The sequence below is a fragment of the Gossypium raimondii genome, chromosome 8 (assembly GCF_025698545.1).
Source record: "Gossypium raimondii isolate GPD5lz chromosome 8, ASM2569854v1, whole genome shotgun sequence".
Classification (NCBI taxonomy): Eukaryota; Viridiplantae; Streptophyta; class Magnoliopsida; order Malvales; family Malvaceae; genus Gossypium; species Gossypium raimondii.
The window spans coordinates 20,847,690-20,869,260 of NC_068572.1; the positions used below are offsets into that span (position 1 = coordinate 20,847,690).

General features: G+C 33.6%; 1 protein-coding gene across 1 annotated transcript; it reads right to left on the reverse strand.

Moving 5' to 3' along the window:
• Positions 1-286: 286 nt before the first annotated feature.
• On the reverse strand, positions 287-2,144 carry LOC128043010 (uncharacterized). The gene is made up of 3 exons (XM_052634801.1): positions 2,051-2,144; positions 820-896; positions 287-640 (listed from the first exon to the last, which is right to left on the reverse strand). The coding sequence occupies exons 1-3, from the start codon at positions 2,142-2,144 to the stop codon at positions 287-289; spliced, it is 525 nt and encodes a 174-aa protein (XP_052490761.1).
• Between the last annotated feature and the right edge of the window lie 19,427 nt (positions 2,145-21,571).

Genomic DNA, 21,571 nt, shown 5'->3' on the forward strand with positions numbered 1-21,571 from the left:
ATGCCCGTACCTCGTTCAGAAAGCAGTTTTCGGCACATCGGAGTCTTTAACTCGTAGCTGATAATAAGTCGAACTCAAATCTATCTTAGAAAACACTATATCCCCTTTCAGCTGATCAAACAAATCGTCTATTTCGTGGCAGAGGATATTTATTCTTGATGGTCACTTTATTGAGCTATCTATAATCAATGCACATTCTCATAGTTTCATCTTTCTTTTTCACAAATAATACCGGAGCACCCCAATGAGAGAAACTCAGTCGTGCAAATCCTCTATCGGTCAACTCCTACAACTGAGATTTTATTTCTTTTAACTCTGTCGGAGCCATTCTATCTGGAGCTATTGATATCAGAGTAGTTCCCGACACTAGTTCAATACCAAATTCAACTTCTCGAATTGGTGGTAATCCCAGTACCTCTTCGGGAAATACATCCGGATACTCACACACAACTGGTATAGATTCAATCTTCTTTTCAGTCACTTTTGTATCAAGAACATAAGCAAAGTAAGTTTCATAGCCTATTCTCACATAACTCTGAGCTTTCATCGACGAAATCACAACCGACAACCCATTCAGATCATCTGACTCAATCTGGATAATCTCATTATTCTGACATCTCAAATCGATCGTCTTTTGTTTCTAGTTCACAATCACATCATGCAACGTTAGCCAATCCATACCCATAATTATATCAAATTCATCAAATGGTAACAACATCAGATCAGCTGGAAAGCACATATCTCGAATCATCAACGGATAGTTCTTGCACACTTTATCTGCCATAAACACTTACCTAAGGGGTTCAATACTCTAATTACAATTTCAGTAGATTCTACAGGCAAATTCTTACTGGATACTAAGTTCACACATATATACGAATGAGTTGATCCTGAATCTATCAATGCAATCACAGTAGTATCATAGAGAGTGAAAGTACCGATAATAACATTTGGAGACGAACCTTCTTCACGAGCGTGAATAGCATAAGCTCTGGTAGGTGCGTGTGCTTTAGATCTAACGTAGTGTATTTAATTCCCCTCAGGCTACCACTCATATTACTCGTTTTTGTAGGTGGTCTACCTCTGGTTGCAGTGTTTGAAACAAGCTCGATCATTCAATCTACAATTTTTGGGATGTCATTTACCGCAATGTTTGCACTCAAGTTGATTTGGTCTGACATTTCCAACACTAGCTATTTAAGTAGCTTTTGAACTTACAGGTGGTCTGTCTCGATCTCGTCTAGAATAACCCACAGTAGCCTTTGAATGACTATAATCATCTCGGAACTTCTTTGATGCTGACTGAAATGACTTACTCGATGATCTTTTTCGCGAATCTCTAGCTTTAAAGTCAGCTTTTCTTTTCTCTTTCCCAAGTTCTTCAACTTTACATGCTCACTCAACGAGTACCACAAACTCTTTTATTTCCAAAATCCCGACTAACAACTTAATGTCTTCACTCAAACCATCTTCAAATCTTTTACACATTACAGCTTTAGTCGAAACACATTCCTGGGCATATCTGTTAAGTCTCACAAGTTCCCGCTCATATTTTATCACCGTCATGGAACCCTATTTTAACTCGAGGAATTCTTTGCATTTTTTATCTATGAATCTCTGACTTATATATTTCTTCCAGAATTCAGTCTAAAAGAACTCCCAGGTAACCTGGTCTTTTGGAACCACTGATACTAGTGTATTCCACCAGTGATATGCAGTGGCCCTTAACAAAGATACAACACACTTAATACATTCATCAGAAGTACAAGTAATTTATTGAACACCTGGATCGTATTATCAAGCTAGAATTGAGCTTGTTCAACATCATCATCGATAGTAGCTCTGAACTCTTCAGCCCCATACTTTCTAATTTTATCAACTGGAGGCTTATTTAATCACATCGGATTAGTAACTTGAGGTATCATAGGTATTTGGGGAGGATTAGGCGGGGGTAGAGGTTGTTGAGTAGCCGGGTTTGTCTGGATATACTATGTGAACCATTAGTTCATCATCTGGAAGAAGGCTTGGTTAGCCTCTCCCACGTGGCTACTTGTAATTGGCCTAGAATCAACCGGCACTGCTCCTTGAACAGGAGCAGGCACATTAATTTCTACATCATCAGCTACAACTCGATTGGGATCCATTTACTATACAAAAACACATTTTAATTGTCAAGAATCATCACACTATCGTAGTTTATATATATGGCATGTATAACTATACTCACACGAGCTACGTTAGTCCTAGAACCGACTAAACGATGACTCTGATACCCCTAACCCATATCTATCGTCAGATTAGGGTTACGAGGCATTACCAAACAAAACATAGTTCATATGTATACAACACATAACCAATTAATTCAAACTTGCATTATTAATCATATTACAAATACGACCCATGCTTCAAATTCATTCAAATTAATATCCTCCATTCAATCAAATTTTCGATCCAACTAACATGCATCAAAGTCATACAATACATGCTTTATAAATATAATTTTCGAACCATATGAATATGACATTCATGGTATTCGACTACCTAAATTAAAACCAAGCATGTATCATTTCGTATGTTGTACCTAGCGCATAGATTATGATCTTCAATTTTATAAATCTATTTCATTAGCAAATTCTCAAACGTACATTTTACATACCTATGCACATTCAAATTATTAAGTCAAAATAAGACACACCATACGACTTAAATAACACCCAAACATGAGACATTATCAAATATTACCAAACGATTAAATATAATCTTGTACTTTACCATTTTCGGACACAAAAGACAATTTATAGTATATCTGCATTATATGCTCAATAACTAATCCAAACTACTTATACCAAGCCATTTGACTTCATCTATTCGGTCGTTAATACAACCTCCAATAATCAAACCAATTTCACAACTCAAATCAAAGCTAATTATACATTTCATAGCCTAATACAAACATCAAAAAGTCACTTTATCCATATAAATAACTAAACATACCTAAATCATATACTTTATTTACCATTTATGTCCTTACCTAGATAACCATCAAATAAATTATAAAACATATTCGTGCTTTGCCATCACAAACCATACCTAAACAACCAATACACAATACATATATACCATGAAACATACTTCCCAAAATAAGATTATACCATGACTGAGTATACACAAACATTAGCATCATTATCAAGCCAATTTCGCATTGCTACATATATACAGATCAAAATGAATCATATCGAAACTAGCCTATACATGCCATGTGTCAAAACTACAAACTTTTAAAGTACCAAAATAGCGCAGGATAGTCTGACGATGTTCCTTGACGATCCTTGAACTCGAGCTAGCTTTATAACTATAAAACAGAAATAAAAACACACAAAGTAAGCTTTGAAAGCTTAGTAAGTCATAAGCAAATAAATAGCCGTAAAAACATACATAATCTATTTCAACTAAGTCGAATGTAACTAGTCTTAAACACATATAGAAACACTTTTCTTATGTATTTCATTTTGTCTCATTAACAACATCACTTACCATTTTCTTTCAAAGTACATATCAATTTCACACATACCTAAATCATTTATCTCTTATACCCATTCCGTATTGTATCGACTTTGCCCGTTGAACCATTCAGAATTATTAAGGATACTCGAAAACACATATATCACATACAATGCCATATCCCAGATATGGTCTTACATGTTATCACATATCGACACCACTGTCCCACACAGGGTCTTACACGTAATCTCATATCAATGCCAATGTCCCAGACATGGTCTTACACGAAATCACACCTAGGGTCCTAATGTCATGACATTTGTATCCTATACGATTTCTAAGGTTTGTACGGGACTTTCGGACATAGTAACTCTGTTAATTCTGGCTCATTTTCATCTTTTCAATAGTTGATGCAATTCAATGATAATCAAACATAGCTAACACAATTTAAATGCATTTATTTTCATATGAACTTTCCTCGAATACAAAACGAACAGGTCAGAACGACTATTCAATAACTTTCGACTTCCCCTGATCCAAATCTGATTTCTTCATTTCTTAATCTAAACCAATTTAAATTTAACTTATTTAAAGACATACTCAATTTCATCCAAAAACACATAAATGGATATTTTTCACTTTAGCCCCTAACATTTCAAATTTTCATAATTTAGTCCCTATTTCAAAACAACACAAAATATACAAAATTTCAATAGACTCATGCTTGGCCGAATCTTCCTTATGTCCCTAGTAGCTCATTAATTCCATTTATTTCACATTTCAACCCCTCAATTTAGAAATTTCACAAATAAATCCCTGATTTAGATTTTTATAAAAAAATACTTAGCAAAATATAATAATATATCAACAAATATTTATTTTTCATCATCAAACTACAAAACCACCAAGCTATCATCAATGCAAACTCACAAATTCATCAACCAATACAAAAATTAGGGCATGGGCTAGTTAGAATACGAAGCAACGATCTCAAAAACATAGAAATTATCAAAAACGGAAGAAAAATCACATACCAATTGAAGCTTCAAGTGATCGAACCCTAAATATCCGTGGATGAATTCTTTTTTTCTCAATTTTCGACAAAAAAAAGATGAACCTCCACTAATCTTTTGTTTTGTTTTAAATTATTAACATTAATTCACAAATTACTATATTAACCTTTATTAATACATTTAAAATCCACTAACAAATGTCCATCCATGTCCATTTACTAAAATTATGGTCTAATTACATAATAAGGGCTTTACATTTAATAAGCTATAGCAATTTAACACATTTAACAATTAATAGGAACTTTTACATTTTACGCGATTAGGTCCTTTTATCAACTTAAAAACTCAATCAAGAAAATTAAATCATGAAAATCTAATATACCATCAAATTCACATACCGTAAATGCCATAAATAATATTAAAATAAATTTACGAGCTCAATTTGTGGGTTTGAAACCACTATTTTGATTTAGCTAAAATCGGGTTGTTATTATTATCACAGATCTAAAGTTTCGATAACTTATTTGGTATCCTCTTTATTGAATATTAAATCAATCCTTAAGAACACTTTTTTGTTCACCCAATATTTTATTATTCAATGAATAATACTAACAATAATACTTTATTACTTATTAAATTATTTTTATCAATATTATCATCAACCATCCTTATTAAAAGTAAATCCCCACACCTTGTAAATCTAATTGCACAAATCCTGATACCACTTTGAAACTGAAGAGTTTGTATAACAACCTATTTTTTAGTGGTGTCAGGAACAGTGGTTTCGGGACCACAGATCTGACGACCAAGTTTGTAAATACTATTATTTAATATTTACGAGTCAAATATGGTATTAAAATAAATGTTGAATTGATAATTTATGTTATTTGAGAGAACAATGAGGTTCAAGTGGTATGACCATAAAGTCAATTGGTTTTAAAAATGAGGTATCGAGACCTCATTTCTGTAAACCAAACCGTAAGTATTTTATTAAATATTTATGGAGTGTTATTAAGGCCATATTAAAGTTTCGGTAAGAAATTTTAATGTTTAGATAGTTAATTAATTAAAAAAGACTAAGTTGTAAAAGGTGCGAAATTTGTTAATGAATGCATTTAGTGACTAAATGGCTCAATTATTAATTGAGAAAGGAGCTATATGGTAATTAGGCCTTAATTAATGTGGTAGGACGGCATTAGTAAGGAAAAAGATAAAAATATTATGTAATTAATAGCAAAATGGTAAATAACTTGAAATTAAGTAAAACAAATTGAAAATCTACACAATTCCTATTCATTTTTCTTCAACCTTGGCTGAATTCACTATTAGGGAGAGCTTCAAGCTTCAGTTCTTTCATCCTTATGCATGTGAGCTTAATTCTCACTTATTTCTTATAATTTTTATGTTTTTAAGATCGTTGCATCTAGGTCCAGCTAGTTCGTACCTTCGTTAATTATATAATTCTGTAAAGTTCATTATTGAAATGTTTTATTATGTTAAATTTTATATGAGCTTACTAAGCATCCATTGATTATGTAATTATTTTCTTTTACTTTACAGATTATTGGAAGTTCAATCAGTTGGAAGTTCGTCGGAGATCTATCACACTAACCATTAGACAACTCGGTAATTGTCGAGTATTTTGGCTAAGGTTTATAATGGCATGTATAGGACGACTTGTAATGGTATTAAAATACGGTTATAATGATGTACGAAATGCATGTTTTTAATGATTCATTTGTATGGTAATCCTCTGTAACCCTATTTTGACGATAAATACAGGTCAGGGATGTTACAGTTTGATTGTTAAGTCACTACGATTTTGAACAAATACTCATGTTAGTAAGGATTAAATAAATAAGTAAACAACCCTTGATGAAAAATGGTTGTGATTCGGTGAGACTTATGCACTAATTGTCAAATCACACACTTCTACAAATAGAATACGATTTTGAGATTTTTAAATATCACTTCACGAAGGTACGGTAAACAAAGTGTTAGTAATATCCCAATCAAAATAATAGTAAGAAAGAAAGTCATGAATTAGAGGATCTTCCATACTTACGTAATAATGAAGGGAAAGGCTCAAAAATATTTCTTGAAAAATCGACTAAAAAAGAAGATTCGACACTAAAACGCACAAAATAATGAGTTAGAAATATAAGATAAAAAGTGATAGACGGTTCCAAAGCCCTCTAATTTCACAAACTCGGATATTGGAAAACATTTTATTGAACTATAGGGAAAAACTTTTATCCAAGAAAGGGCATTTGATCCGTCGATGATTTTGTGTAAGGAAATATAGCCTTTGGTTAGATATCATAGGTGGGACCATTTCTGGACAATCCCTATAGATAGTGTTGTGTTACCTGTTGTTCAAGAATTTTATGCATCTTTAGGGGACCAAGAGTCTAAAAATACTGAAGGCCATATATGAGAATTGGTACTCGTGCGAGGGAAAAAAGTGCGAGTAACCCCTCGAATTATTTGTGACTTTTATAATGCTCGATACTATGAGAATCATTTCATTGATGACACTGGTTTAGAATATTTTCGATAAATAGATATGGATAATAGTATAATCTTTTCAACTAAAGGGAGGGGTGAATGAAAATATCACTCAGGTACCAATATCCTAGTATCCTTTCATCAAGCTATTATGTTTTCTAAGGCTAAGATGTGGATTCAATTCATGTGCACACGAATCGTACCTGCTTTAAATGTTTCTAACATTAATACTTTTAGAGCAATTTTACTCTATGCTATTTTGCAGAAAAAACAAGTCTTTACCAAAACATGAGGAGATGTATTAGTGGCCATAAAGTGGGAGTTTTTTTCCCTATCTAGTGATGGCTTTACGCAAAAAAGCGAGTGTACCTATGACATATACTGAGCAGCCGCCAAAACCTTCTCAAAGTATCATTGGTGATAAGTTGTTCCAACAATACATTAAGCTACGAGCCAAACAGATAAAAGATTTGGATAAGCGACTGAAAGAAGCGACAGCTACACCAACTTCATCCCAAAGTTTTACACGAGATCAACAGGAAGTTGGTGGGAGTAGTCATCAAATTTTAGATTGGATGAATTAGTGGATGCAAGAATCGAGACAAAATTTTCATGAATTCACTAGGCAAAACAACATTCGAGTCCCCAACTATACATTTGATATGTTTGGGCCAACAAATCTGAAACAAGAAGAAGAGGTACACGAAAGCGAAATGGAATGAGAGGATAAGGAGGACGATGGAAGCGAATATATGGATTTTGAGGAAGGAGATTGAATAATTCTTAATTTCAATCTTTTTAAGACTTTTATTAATTTTTGGATGTTTTTGATTTAGAGTCTGTAGGAGTAGGATTAATAGTAGATTTTTAGTTATATTGCATTTTGTGTATGTTTTCTACGTAGGAACCCAACACGAAGGCAAAAACAATTCAAGCTTTACACGATCAAAGGAGGAAGCACCCACCATTAGCAATTGCAGCAACTATGACCAATCGGGTAACTTCATTCCATATCTTTTTAAGGGCTACACATTGAGGACAATGTGTCAAATAAAGTTATGGGGTAACATAAAAATTTGGTTTTTAATTTTTCTTTGATTTTTATTGTATTTTGTGTGCTTGAGCTTGTAAAAATACAAGTGATCGGTTAGGAGTATGTACGTAGGTTGCTTATGTTTATAAATAAATTTAGCATGGTGATAGGATATTTTAAATTTTTTATTATTGGACTACTAAAGTTCTATATGTTACACTGTAAATAGGCATTAAGCAATCAACTGTACCAAGTGATATAGAAAATAAAAGGAATCGAGCATGCTAGTATGAATGATAAATGGTTGAATTTGAGTTTGTTTGGTTGACAAAATTTGTACATGTTGGGATATTTAAGGATGACCTAAGGTAGTGTTTGGAACACATCCAGAGCCAAAAAGCCAACCTATTAATGTCCACCTTTAGTACCAATTTTTGAGCCTATTGACACTTCTTAATGAACCTCATTACAGACCTCATGCCTAAAAACATTAATTTGTATTTGCCATTTTTCTATGGTCCTGCACTACATAATTATAGAAATCTGGTCATACATATTGAGGGTTAAGTAGATACGTTAAGGTAAAGTTTGTAAAAACAGAGTGAAATAGGAAGGATTAGTGTGATATAGGGACTATAGGTTAACCTGAAAAATGAAAAATAAAAGAAAAATCTAAAAAAAAGTAACACAAGTAGAAAAAGTTCTCGAAAAATGGAAAGCATTCTTGAGTGAGATGAACTGAAAAAGATAGTGACAAAGTCCCCAAAGAAATAGAAACTCATTCATTAGTGCACAGAAACTCGTAGGCTAGCCGTAGTTACTTTGTCATGCTATGATTTCCTATACATGGAGAGACAAGGAAGGTGGGAGAAGGAGAAATAAGGTGGGAGCGAGTAAGGGTCAGTATAGGGGAAGAATGGGGACCAATACGATGTGCTAAACTATTTTCGTGTTTGTAAACCCTTTTGATGCTTATTATTTTTGAATTTCATACCTGTCCTAAGCCTTAGAATGTTACAAGCTGAAAAGTTCTATGTGTCCTAAATATCATTATACATGAATGGACTTCATACTAAACATACCCATAAATGACTTTGTATTTTTATCATATTGAAAGTACTTCTACGATTTGTTGATGAACCCCTACAGGTGAGACCCTTAATGCTTGTATATTTTGTAACATATTGAACTTGGATGTTTGGGATAAAAAGTGGTAAGTCAATTATTCATCATGCTAAAGTTTTTAGTAAGCATAAAATGCCCAACTCATACGCTCTAAAGTCAATACATGTATCATATTTTCTCAAAGGTCATCATTTTTGTTTTTTCATTTTTATTTATGTTGCTTGGGGACAAACAATCACTTAAGTGTGGGGGAGTTTGATCTGTCGTAATTTGGTGTACCAGATTAAACTTGTTTTCACATTTAAGGAGCTTAAATACAATCATTTTTGTGATGTTTTAGTTATGTTTATGTAGTTCTATTTATATTCAATAAAATGTTCAAATTGAGTCTTTTCTTAACCTTAGAGGCCGAATGAGGCCTAAGAGATAACGCACTTTATTAGTGTGCAGGAGACTTTTAGAAGGCCTACTAAACCGATACTAGTCTTTATGTCACAACACAGGATGTTCAATTTGACAACATAGGGAGCAAAATGGAGAAAGTTCAAGACTGTCTTCGATGTCCCAGCACAGACAGAGGGTGTCACGACATCCCTTTGGAGATACTGAAGATGAGTATTTTGATTTTTATGTCGCGACACAAGTCTTAATGTGTTGCGACATCGACTCCGTGACAAAAAATCAAGTCTTAATGAGTATTTTAATGTTTTGTATGGACAATCAAACTTAAAGCTCAAGAGCCTCATCTAACCTAGTGTTAAGGATGATGGCCATCTGATGGCTATAAATAGGCTCATTTGTCACTTGTTATGGACACCATTACTTCAGCCTAGATTCTCTGTGTAAAATTTAGTTAAGTATTTTCTTTCATTCTTAGGTTTTAGATTTATTTCAGTTTTTCTTGTTGATTTCAAGAGATCTAAATTGTAGAAGTATTCAAACTTTGTGGATTCATAGCTAATCTCAATACAATCAGGCTCTTTCATTTGCTCTATCTTGTCAATTTAACTAGCATGCTTTCTTTTTACATCAATTCTATATTTTCTATAAAAGCCAAGAGAAACTAATCCCTCTATGGGGGATTAGCGAGTAGAGGTATGATCTGTTAACTATTTTGTAGGGTTACTCCACAGATCAGCTATTTGGGAAAGGAAGAACGTGAAACAAACCCTAGGCCTGACAACCCCAAGAAGTCATCAAGGTGGGAATTAACCAAAAATTGGTATGACCCATCCGTGAACACCTTCACCCCAAGCCAGTCTGGACTGAAAGGTTGCAAGATAAGTACTTCTTGCTGACTCTTCATGTTAGAGGAAGATCGAAAGATCGAAAGATCCTGCTAGTGTAGTGACTAGTTGATTGATGAGGAAACCAAAACGACAGTTGATACAGTGACTAATGACCTTATCATTAGTGTGTTACCCTCATAGGATATCGTTGATCTCTTTAGGATAATATCCGCTCTTCCAATATGATCCTATTTTATCTCATGGTAATCTTTACAACTTCGTTCATGAAAACTCAATTACTATTAAATGGTAATCAAGTTGCTCAACACAATGATAAATCACTCTTGGTCGCGTTTACTTTTCATCAACCATGTAATGTCAATGAGAGGATATCATTTACCCATGTCTCAAGCAATGAATTCCACTGTTGTGATTGAGACTACATACTGCAGAAGTCATACACCTAATGTACCAGTGTTCAGTTCCTAATCTTTTTGAACTCATGCTTTTACTTACATCAAAGTGTACAAGTCACGCATACGTAGTCTGCCATGTAACACCCATTACCTGGTCCAGTTGCCAAACCTAAGTAATAAGGCGCTACAAACAAATACAAAATGATTACATACAAATTATAATTCAAAGTCTCAACTAATATCATTCCATCACAAATGAAAAAGTATATCATGTAATTTAATAAATTTTTGGTTAATATCGAGCTTCTGAAAGCTTAAAACCAACCGGACAACATACAAGGATCAAATTGAAATAAAAACAAAAAGATAGGAAAAATATATAAATAGGGGCACATGGTCGTGTCTCCTGACCGTGTGGAAATGCTAAGGTCTATTGGATGGGACACACAACCGTATAGGTAAGTCGTGTAACAGACTGTTGTCATATGGGGTTGAAGTCACACAGCTGTGTGCAATCACCAAGTTCTTGTGGGTCAAAAGTGTAGTTATTCAAAATATGTCACAATTGGCACCTCAATAAACAATTTAAAACCATCCAAAAGACCATATACATGCATATCCAATAAACCTTCAATAGTACTTTCACTATTACCTAATCAAGCATCAAAAAAAAAATTAAATAATCTCATCTTTTAAGCATCAAACTTTCCAAATCATTTCAAAAATATAGCCTAAACATACCATCCATCATTCCATAACCAAGTATCAACCAAAAACACATCACATAGCATATTATATTCTCAACCATTAAATCATTAGGCATATAAACCAAGCTACCTAACAAGATAACAACATGACTTTTTCCATCACATACATGTTCATTTATATACATAATCTCCAAAATGGCAACAGAATACAAAATGATCATTATAACAATAACACATCCTAGGTACATGCCAAGACCAAAATGAACACATCACCAACACTTGACTTCAGGATTGTCACTGGAAGCTAAGTCGATGATCAAATCATTAAGTACCTAATCTATGCATAGAAAACAAAATCGTATGCTAAGTATAACTCGGTGACATTTCTATAATTCATACATTAAACTTAGCATAAATCACTAAGATGGAAAAATTAAAATAAGTGATGTTATTAACCACCTCCAGGCATACCAACGCCCAAAGTAGAAATCCTACACCAAATATGTTGAATAGGCGGTATCCACAAGTATACGGATCATGTTGCAATATAGTTATAATGAAGTAGGTAAGTACTTCGAGGACCGTACCTAAGGGAGGCGAGTACTAAATTAATCTTAACCTAAGCACAAATAGACTGAATTAGTACATTAAAGAAATTATATTACGACTAAGCATAAAGAGAGATTTTTGTTATTTTAATAAATAAAGAACAAAACAATATAAATGGAAAAACTTTGGGAAACTTACTTTAGAAACTTAATTAGATCTGATCGTGGGTGACTAGCTCACTTTCGTAATCATGATTGTTGCTTCTAGCTCCCTTTTCAATTAATTAGTCATTATCCTAGCAGGATCTCTCGATCTTCAACTAGAATTACGAGTTAGAAAGAACTACTTATCTCTCGACCTCACAGTCTAAACTGGTTCGGGGGTACCGTGTTCACGGATAAGCCATACTAGTTTTAGGTTAATTCCCACCTAAATGACTTTCTAGGATTGTCAAGCCTAGGGTTTAAATTCTACTTTTCCCAAATAGCTAATCCATTTAAGATAACCCTCCAAAATTCCTATTTCACTCTATCACACTACTCCTTCCTATTTCACTCTGTTTTTGAAAATTTCTACCGTAATGTATCTACTTAACCCTCTATACATATTGCTAGACGTCTATAGTTGTGCAGTTTAGGACCAAAGAGAAAGGACAAATATAAATTAACATTTTTGGCTCAGGTTTTGCATGAAGGTACATCAAGAAGTGTTTACTGTCTCAAATATAAGTATTAAGGGTGAATATATGGGGTTAGCTTTTTGGCTGTAGGTATATACCAATCAATGCCTTAGGTCAACCCTAAGTATATCAATATTCACAAATTTAGTGGACCAAACAATCACAAATTCAACAATTTATCATACATATTAACATGCTCATTTCCTTGTATTATTTATATCATCCGGTACATTCAATTGCAAAATACCTATTTACAATGTAATATATAGAACTTAACAGTCTAGTAATGAAAAATTTAAAATCATCTCCTATCATGCCAAACTTATAATAAATACATTCAACCTATAGACATGCTCCTGACCAATCACTTGTGTTCCTACAAGCTCAAGTACACAATTGACAATAAAAACTAAAAGAAAACATAAAAATTAAAAAAAAAAATTTCTATGTTACCTCCCACACTTTAGATAACACATTGTCCTCAATGTGTAGCCCTGATAGGATAAGGAAAAAAGTTACCTGACTGATCGTGGTATTGCAATTGTCAAATGGTGGGTGCCTCCTCCTTTGATTATTGAAAGTTCGCAACGTTTGTGTTTCTGTCGTGTGGGACTTTATACAAAACTTCACCAATAAATATAAATATTTGTTTAGTTCTAATATTTCGTCAATATCCTAAAAGAAACAAGTAACTCTCTTATCGTAAAATAAACTAAACTTAAAAAATGTCCTAATGTATGTAAATATTATTACTCATCTTCCCCTTAGAGTCATCTTTTCCTCTCTTCTTTTTATTTTCTCTTAAAATTACAAACTATTTATACACATCGTCTTTGAGCAATTTCTTTGGAGGGTTCATCTCTTTATCCATCTGCTCCATAAGTACTCTGGCTCTCTTGCACAACTCCGTTATAAGGTGTGAGAAGAAGGTTTCTTTTGCTTGATTTCTTGCACATTCAATAATATTTCGATATATCCAAGTACCAATACATATATGCTTTTTTGAAAGATCGCATATACTAGAATGGCTTGTACTGGGATGATATCAAAAAGGTCAATTGTAGGCCAGATTCTTAAACATATGAACTTCATCAATATTTTTGCTCTTGGAGTCATTAATGCTTGGTTGAATGTCTCAGTTATTGTTTTGTCTGTTTGATACGTCCATGCTTCTTTCTATTCTATCAGAAATCTTAAAAACTCCTCCATATCTACTTTTTAAAATTCTTTGAGACCTATTTTGTATAGGTAATCTCGGTAATAGTACGAAGAATTATAAATTTGACAAATAATTCTTTCATTTACTAGGACGTTGACCCCTCTGACTTTGACATATGTCCGTAGCTCATAGTACGATTTTGTCGTTTCTCTTTCTTCTAATGCAAGATAGAATTCTTGCACTACGAGTATTATTCTTGGTTCTTCAAGTGGAAAGCAAAATTTAGTCCATTCTCTATCTATTGCAATCTCCCATACTCCTTTACAGATTCTCATTAATGGGTCAAATCCTTGTTCTTGGATGAACATGTACAACTGCAATCGTTATAGATATTTATCTATACTGTTTTCCTAAAATTCAATAGATGGATCCATAATGCTATATCATAATCTATAACTTATTTGAACCTAAATATTGTTGTGGCATTGCACTCCGAGATTATAGAGCTTCTTTGACTATCGATAGAGGGATCTTGCTTTCTACACAACGTTTATGGATGATAAAAAGATTTGATTGGTCAATTTATTTTAGAGAAAGATAGTGATAAAGTTAAGAGTTATATTTGAGTTAGGTAGCTTATTCCTGATCAATAAGGAGTTAGAGAATTATAAATCTACTAAAATTCAATTATAAAAATGTCAGATGTTAGTTTAAAAATTGGACAACACCTTACGTAGGGTTATCACGACATCTCCTATGAATGTTGTGACATCGAGGACAGTATACATGTGCTAAACTTTATGTAGTGTCACAACATGCAAGGCTGGTGTCGCAACATTGAGGCTAGTTTCCATTGTCTTCTTTCTCTACTTTAGGCTTTCTATTGTCTTATTTTCTTTATTTTCCCGTTTAGTTTCCAATATACCCTCGTTCCTACTTTGGCTCTATAAAACTTTGCATTATAAGGCTTGAGTGTTAATTATTTCCTTTGTTGTGCCCAAAAAATAATGTTTTACTCTCTGACCATTTACCAGAAAAAGTTATCATCCCTTTCCAATAAGTTTTATTTCCCCATGAGGTGTTACCTGATTTATAGTGCATGGGCCAGTCTATCTAGATTTCAACTTACCAGGAAATAATTTTAATCTTGAATTAAACAATAGCACTTTTTGTCCAGGTAAAGATTCACATTTTCATATTCTTGTGTCATGCCTAAGTTTGCTCCTCTCCTTGTATATCTTGGCTAACTATGAATCTAATTTTAATTCTTTGATAGCATGTTTTCTTTTCTAACTCAAGCAGCAAGTGACAATTTTTCCCATAAACAAATTTGTAAGGAGACATTCCTAACAGCATCTTGTATTTTGTTCTGTTGGCCCACAATGCATCGCCTAATCTCACTGCCCAATCTTTCCCACTTGGATTTACTTTTTTTTTTAAGAATTCCCTTGATCTCTCCATTGGACACCTCTGCTTGGCCATTACCTTCTGAATTGTATGTTGTTGTCATCCAATGTCTTACACTATACTTGGCTAGAGTAGTTTCAAACTGCTTACTACAAAAATCAGATCCTTCATCACTTACCAGCGTATGACGTATTCCAAATCTAGCAAGGATATATTTCTTAAGAATTGTACTACTGCTTTTGTATCATTAGTAGGTAATGCCACTGCTCCAACCCATTTGGAAACATAATCAATGGCTAATAGGATGTATTAATTCCCAAAATAACTTGGAAAGGGTCTCATGAAGTAGATTCCCCGAGCATCAAATATATGTACTTCGAGTATCCCAATTTGTGGCATTTCATCTCTTCGTGATATACTTCCAGTCTTTTGGGATCTATCACATCCTTGTACATATTCATAAGTATCCTTGAAGCATCCTTATTCATAGTTGACCAATAAAATCCTGATTGCAGTACCTTCTGCACTGTCATTTTTTTGTCGAAATGCCCCCACATGGTGATGTATAACATCCTTGAAGAATATTGTTTACTTCTTCTTCGGCTACAAATCTTTGTGCTAATTGATCTGCACAGTGTTGGATTACATGCGGTCTTCCCAAATATAATTTTTTGGTTCAGGCATGATCCTCTTCTTTTGTTGCCATGATGCTTGTGGGGGAAAGATGCCTTTAGCGTTGTAATTCACATAATTTGCATACCATGGTGTGCTGTTATTTCTGACCCTCACCTGATGGGCATCTATTCTAAATAATTGTTCATTTATAAAGGGTTTCTTTATTTCTTCAGAGTTTTGCTGTTTTGAATCATTTTCTATTATGGATAGATGGCCAACGATTTGATTAACCGTTCCTTTTTAGTTCAGTATCCAGAGATCGAAGTCTTAAAGCAGTAATACCCATTTCATTAGTCTAGCTTTTGTTTCCTTTTTTTTCATGACATATTTTAATGAAGAATGGCCAGTGTAAACATATTTGCCATCAAATTAGGACGAAATTTTTCACAAGCGAATATGATAGCAACTATTTCTTTTTTAGTAGTAGTGTAATTACATTGTGGTGGGTTGAGTGTCTTACTTGCATAATGGATAGCTCCGAACATGTTGTTTCTCCTTTGTTCCTATAATACACCTACAACATAATCTCTAGCATCGCACATTAAAATAAAAGGTCTTGACCAATTAGGAGTAATAATTATAGGTGCAGAGATAAGTTTTTCTTTTATTAAATCAAATTCTTTGATACAGTCTTGATCAAATATGAAAGGTATCTTTTTCCGAAGAAGTTGATTCAATGGTTTGGATATGTGGGCGAAGTCTTTAATGAACCGCTTGTAGAACCCAGTATGTCCCAAAAATACTCTTTTCATGCTAATCTATCAAGCATTTGATCAATAAAAGGGAGAGGGAAATGATTTTTTCTGTTGCATCATTTAATTTTTGATGGTCTATACATACCCTCCATCTAGTTATTGCCCTTATTGGTATCAACTCATTCTTATCAGTCTCAACTATCATTAATATCCCTTTCTTCGAGATGCATTGTGTTGGATTGACCCATTCACTGTCAAAGAATGCATAAACAATACCTGAATCCAACCATTTGAGGAGTTCTTGTTTTACCACTTCTTTCATAGTCGGATGTAGTCGACGTTGTGCATCTACCACTGGCTTTTTCCCTTCTTTCTAATCTAATCTTATGTTCACATAGTGTAGGATTAATTCCTTTAATATCAGCCCAGTAGCTTTGAACTCAACCCAGTAGCTATAATTACAGGTAATGAATTTTTCTCCCCCAAATATTCATACTTCAAGTGTTCTGATAATTGCTTTAACTCCAATCAGGCGATTTGATAATAAAGGGTACCATTTTTGTTGTGCTTCGATTGATTTGTTCTAGTTGCCCCTTAATCTATCACCCCCAATCAAGTTGAAGAGCTATTTAGTTATTTTTTTGCTTTGTATCATCCCATTTTTCTTCTTATGAGTCATATTCATCGTACTTAGTTCCATTTATTGTGCTCAACTCTAGTTTGTTGCACTTTTGCTCTTCTGGCTTGGATTTTTCTAACTCCCAAGCTTCCAATTGTTGGTGTTTCCCCCAAGTAAAATCATTTTTACTGAATTTTTCAAATATTTCTATGACTTCCTTTCTCGTTTTCTTTTGGGTACTTCCCCCAGTCATGATGTCAAATTTTCACCTATTTTGACTATCTAATTCATCATAGAAATGTTGGATTTGGATTGCAAAATGTATGCCTCCTCCTAGCATTGACCTGAGAATTATTTTAAATCTTTCCCACACTTGCACTAATGTTTCAGTCATGTAATTTTTCAATTGAAAGAATTTTTCAGAAATACTGAGTACCTAGTCATAGGCAAGACCCGTCGAAGATATAATTGCACAAAATTAGCCTATATAGTGATAGTGTCAGGTGAAAGTGCATCTAACCGAGCTTTTTCTTTCCCATCCAATGCGAATAAGATTCGTAATAATTTAATAGTGGTTTTTGGAACACAAGCATGTGTGACAGTGCTACATATGTGTTCAAACTGTCAAAGGAAAGCTATAGGATCCTCTGCTTTATAATCATTAAATCTAACATTATTAGAAATCTAGGTTAATAATGAAGGATTTAATTCAAAATGAGGACAATATATAATTGGGAGGGTAATGCTAGAATGCAACTACTGTAGATGAAAAAACTCCTAATGGTTGCTTCATGTTATTAAAAGTTACTTATCAGATTGCAAAGATCAAATATTGTTGATGCTTTATATTTGGTATCACTATAAAGAGTTAGTCGTTTGATCATCTTAGATATGTAAGAATCATTGCGAATGCCTTCTTATAACCTGAAATTATAAGAAAACAAGATGTTGTTAATAAAAATAACATACAAAGATCATATCTGTATTTTTTTCTCATTTCCTAATTATTTTAACAACTGAAAAAATTAAAATCAATCTAGTGACATTGTCTCACTAGTAACGGTGCCAACAACTCAATCGCCTCCGAACGTACCAACGCTTAGAGTAGAAATCCTGTACAAAATATGTTGAATAAGTTGTATCCATAAGTATACGGGTCACGTTGTAATACAGTTACAATGAAGAAGGTGAGTACTCCGAGGATCATACCCAAGGGGGCAAGCACTAAATTAATCTTAACCTAAGCACTAATAGAGCTAATTAGTAATTTAAATAAATTATATTATGTCTAAACATAAAGATATATTTTTGGTATTTTAATAAAAAAGAACAAAACAATATAAATGGAAAATCTTAAGAAATTTGCTGTGGAAACTTAATCAGATCTGAGCATGGGTGACTAGCTCACTTCGGTAATCATAACTAATTATTGCTTCCGATTCCCTGTTCAATCAACTAGTCATTACCCTAGTAGGATATCTCGATCTTCTGCTAGAATAATGAGTCAGAAGGAACTCTTATCTCTCAACCTCGTAGTCTAGACTGGTTTAGGGTTAAGGTGTTCACGGATAGGCCATACCAATCTTGAGTTACTTCCAACCTAAATGACTTCCTAAGATTCTCAAGTCTAGGGTTTAAATTTTTCCTTTCCCAAACAGCTAATCCGCTTAATAGAACCCTGTACAACGATCAATTAACCATACCTCCACTCGCTAGTCCCCCACAAGAGGATTAGTTCCTCATAGATCTCAAAACACATAATAAAATTTATATAAAAGATGAACATTAATAGTAAATCAAGATACGATGGCATAAGAGAAGCCTAAATTGTATTTAATTGAAGCACAAAATCCATAAAGAGTTGATCGAGTTCCATAAATTAGATCTCCCAACAAATGCAAAACTAAAAAGAACCTAAAGTTTAAGAAATGGGAAAAACTAAAAATCGACACTTTGACAAAAATTGTACAATATGAAAAGCTATCCATAACAAGTGTTAAATGAGCCTATTTATAGAGTTAGGGTTTTTGTTTTCCTCAACCCTAGGTCAGCTGATGCTCTCGTGTTTAATATTTGATTATACTGACCAAAATGCCCCTAGCATGTAAGTATTTCTCATACAGGACCATGTCGCAACACCCTAGTGCTTGTGTTACAACATCGAAGGCAGTATGCTCGTACTCAGGGTAGCTTCAAGGATGTGTCACGACATCCCTTGATTGTGTCATGACACTGAAGGCAGTCTTGGAATTCTTGCTCTCTACTCCCAACGTCGTGACATCAAACTTCTCGTGTTGCAACACAACAATCGGTATTGAGTTTGTACGCCCTCTAATGGTCTCCTGCACACTCACAAAGTATAGGACTTCCTATTTCTAAATCCCACCACCAACTTGAACAATATTAAAATATACGATTTGGGTCAGCAAGCTTAAGCTCCCGAAGTTCTAAAAACATAAATTTACAAGAAAATGACTAAATTAAACATGCCAATTTCAGCCTGAAACTTTGAAAACCATAACACGTTCATGTCTATGTTTTCTTCTTCTTCACTTTGGTTGCATGAAGAAAAGAATGGAAATTTTTTTTGTTTTTTTCACCTAATCCCATTATCACTTATGTTTTATTTAATTAAACTTTCATTTTATAATTTTTAATTATCAATGTCTTATAAAATTAACATACGTATTCCCTTAATTAGTCGGCCATATAAAGTTTCTAGAGGTATATTTACTTCTTTAATCCCTATTCAATTTCTAATTAATGAAAATATATAGCAATTAAACTTTTACCACTATTACGATTTAGTCCTTGTAACCAAATTAATCCCTAATTCACCAAAATTACTTGACCGAAATTCAATTCACTTAAAAACTAACTCTGTAAATTTTGTCCTTGAAATTTACCAGAAAGGACGTGGAGATAATGAGATCTCAGTGTCTCTTCCGACTCCCAAGTCTTTTCCTCAACACTGTGGCTACGCCACGAAACTAGAATTTTGATCGGTTCTTCCTCGTATGACAAGTCAGGCTAAATTTCAATTTCTTCTACCAAAATAACGTGAAATTGATTCAATTGGTATCTTTTGAGCACGAGCACATGAAAAACATCGTGTATTTTATGTAACTTTGTTGGGAATGCCAACTGATGTGCAATTGGTCCAACCCTTTTAGTGATTTCATACAATCCAATAAATCGAGGGCTCAACTTTCCCTTTCGACTAAATCTTATAACTTTCATCCACAGTGAAACCTTTACAAACACTTTATCATCCATAAAAAAACTCAATATCTAGATGATTTAGATCCTCATACGATTTTTGTCTATTAAAAGCTGCTTTCAATCTATCTAAGACCATTTTAACTATATATTCTATTTCCTGAATCAATTTTGGCCCAACATATTTCCTTTCACACAAATCCGACCAACAAACAAGTGCTCAATATCTACGACCATATAATGCTTCATATGGAGAGATTTGAATGTTCAACAGGAAACTGTTACTATACACAAATTCAGCCAAAGTTAAATAAGGCTCCCAACTCGAATCAAAATCAATTATGTACGATCGAATCATATCTTCCGAAATCTGAATAACATGCTTCGATTGTCTATTCATTTGCAGATGAAAGGCAGTGTGAGAGTTTAATCTCGTACCTAAATATTCGTGCAACTATTTCTGGAATTTCAAAGTAAATTGGGATCCTGATCAGAGATAATCGACATAGGTATGCCCTGCAGTCTAACAATTTCTTGATGTATACCCCAACTAGCTTTGGAAGTGATCAATCAGTTCTAACTATAATAAAATGGGGTTGATTTCGTAAATCGATCAACTATCACCCAAACAACATTTCTTTTGCTCAGAGACAACAATAATCCTACTACAAAATTAATCGTTATGTGCTCCCTTTTTCATTTAGGATTCAAGATAAGCTAAAGAAGTCTTGTGGGAACCTGATGTTCCGCCTTAATTCACTGATATGTTAAACATTTTGCAATGAACTCAACTATCTCTCTTTCATTTCGGGCCACCAATATAATTCTCGTAAATCATGATACATTTTCATTCGACCAGGATGCATAGCAAAAGGGCTATCGTGAGCTTCAGGAAGTATTAACTCTTTCAATTCTACAACATCTGGAACGTATATTCGATTATGAAACCTCAATCAACCACAATTATCATTTTGAAGTTTTCTACCCAGTTATGTTGAACTAATTCTCTTTTTCCTGAAAATTTGGCATCAACAAGT

Coding starts and splice junctions, on each gene's coding strand:
- LOC128043010 (XM_052634801.1), bottom strand. CDS start 2,144: ATGGATCCCAATCGAGTTGTAGCTGATGATGTAGAAATTAATGTGCCT. Junction 897..2,050: donor TGATTCTAGGCCAATTACAA/GTAGCCACGTGG, acceptor TTGCATTGATAG/ATTCAGGATCAACTCATTCG. Junction 641..819: donor CTGTAGAATCTACTGAAATT/GTAATTAGAGTA, acceptor ATTGTGAACTAG/AAACAAAAGACGATCGATTT.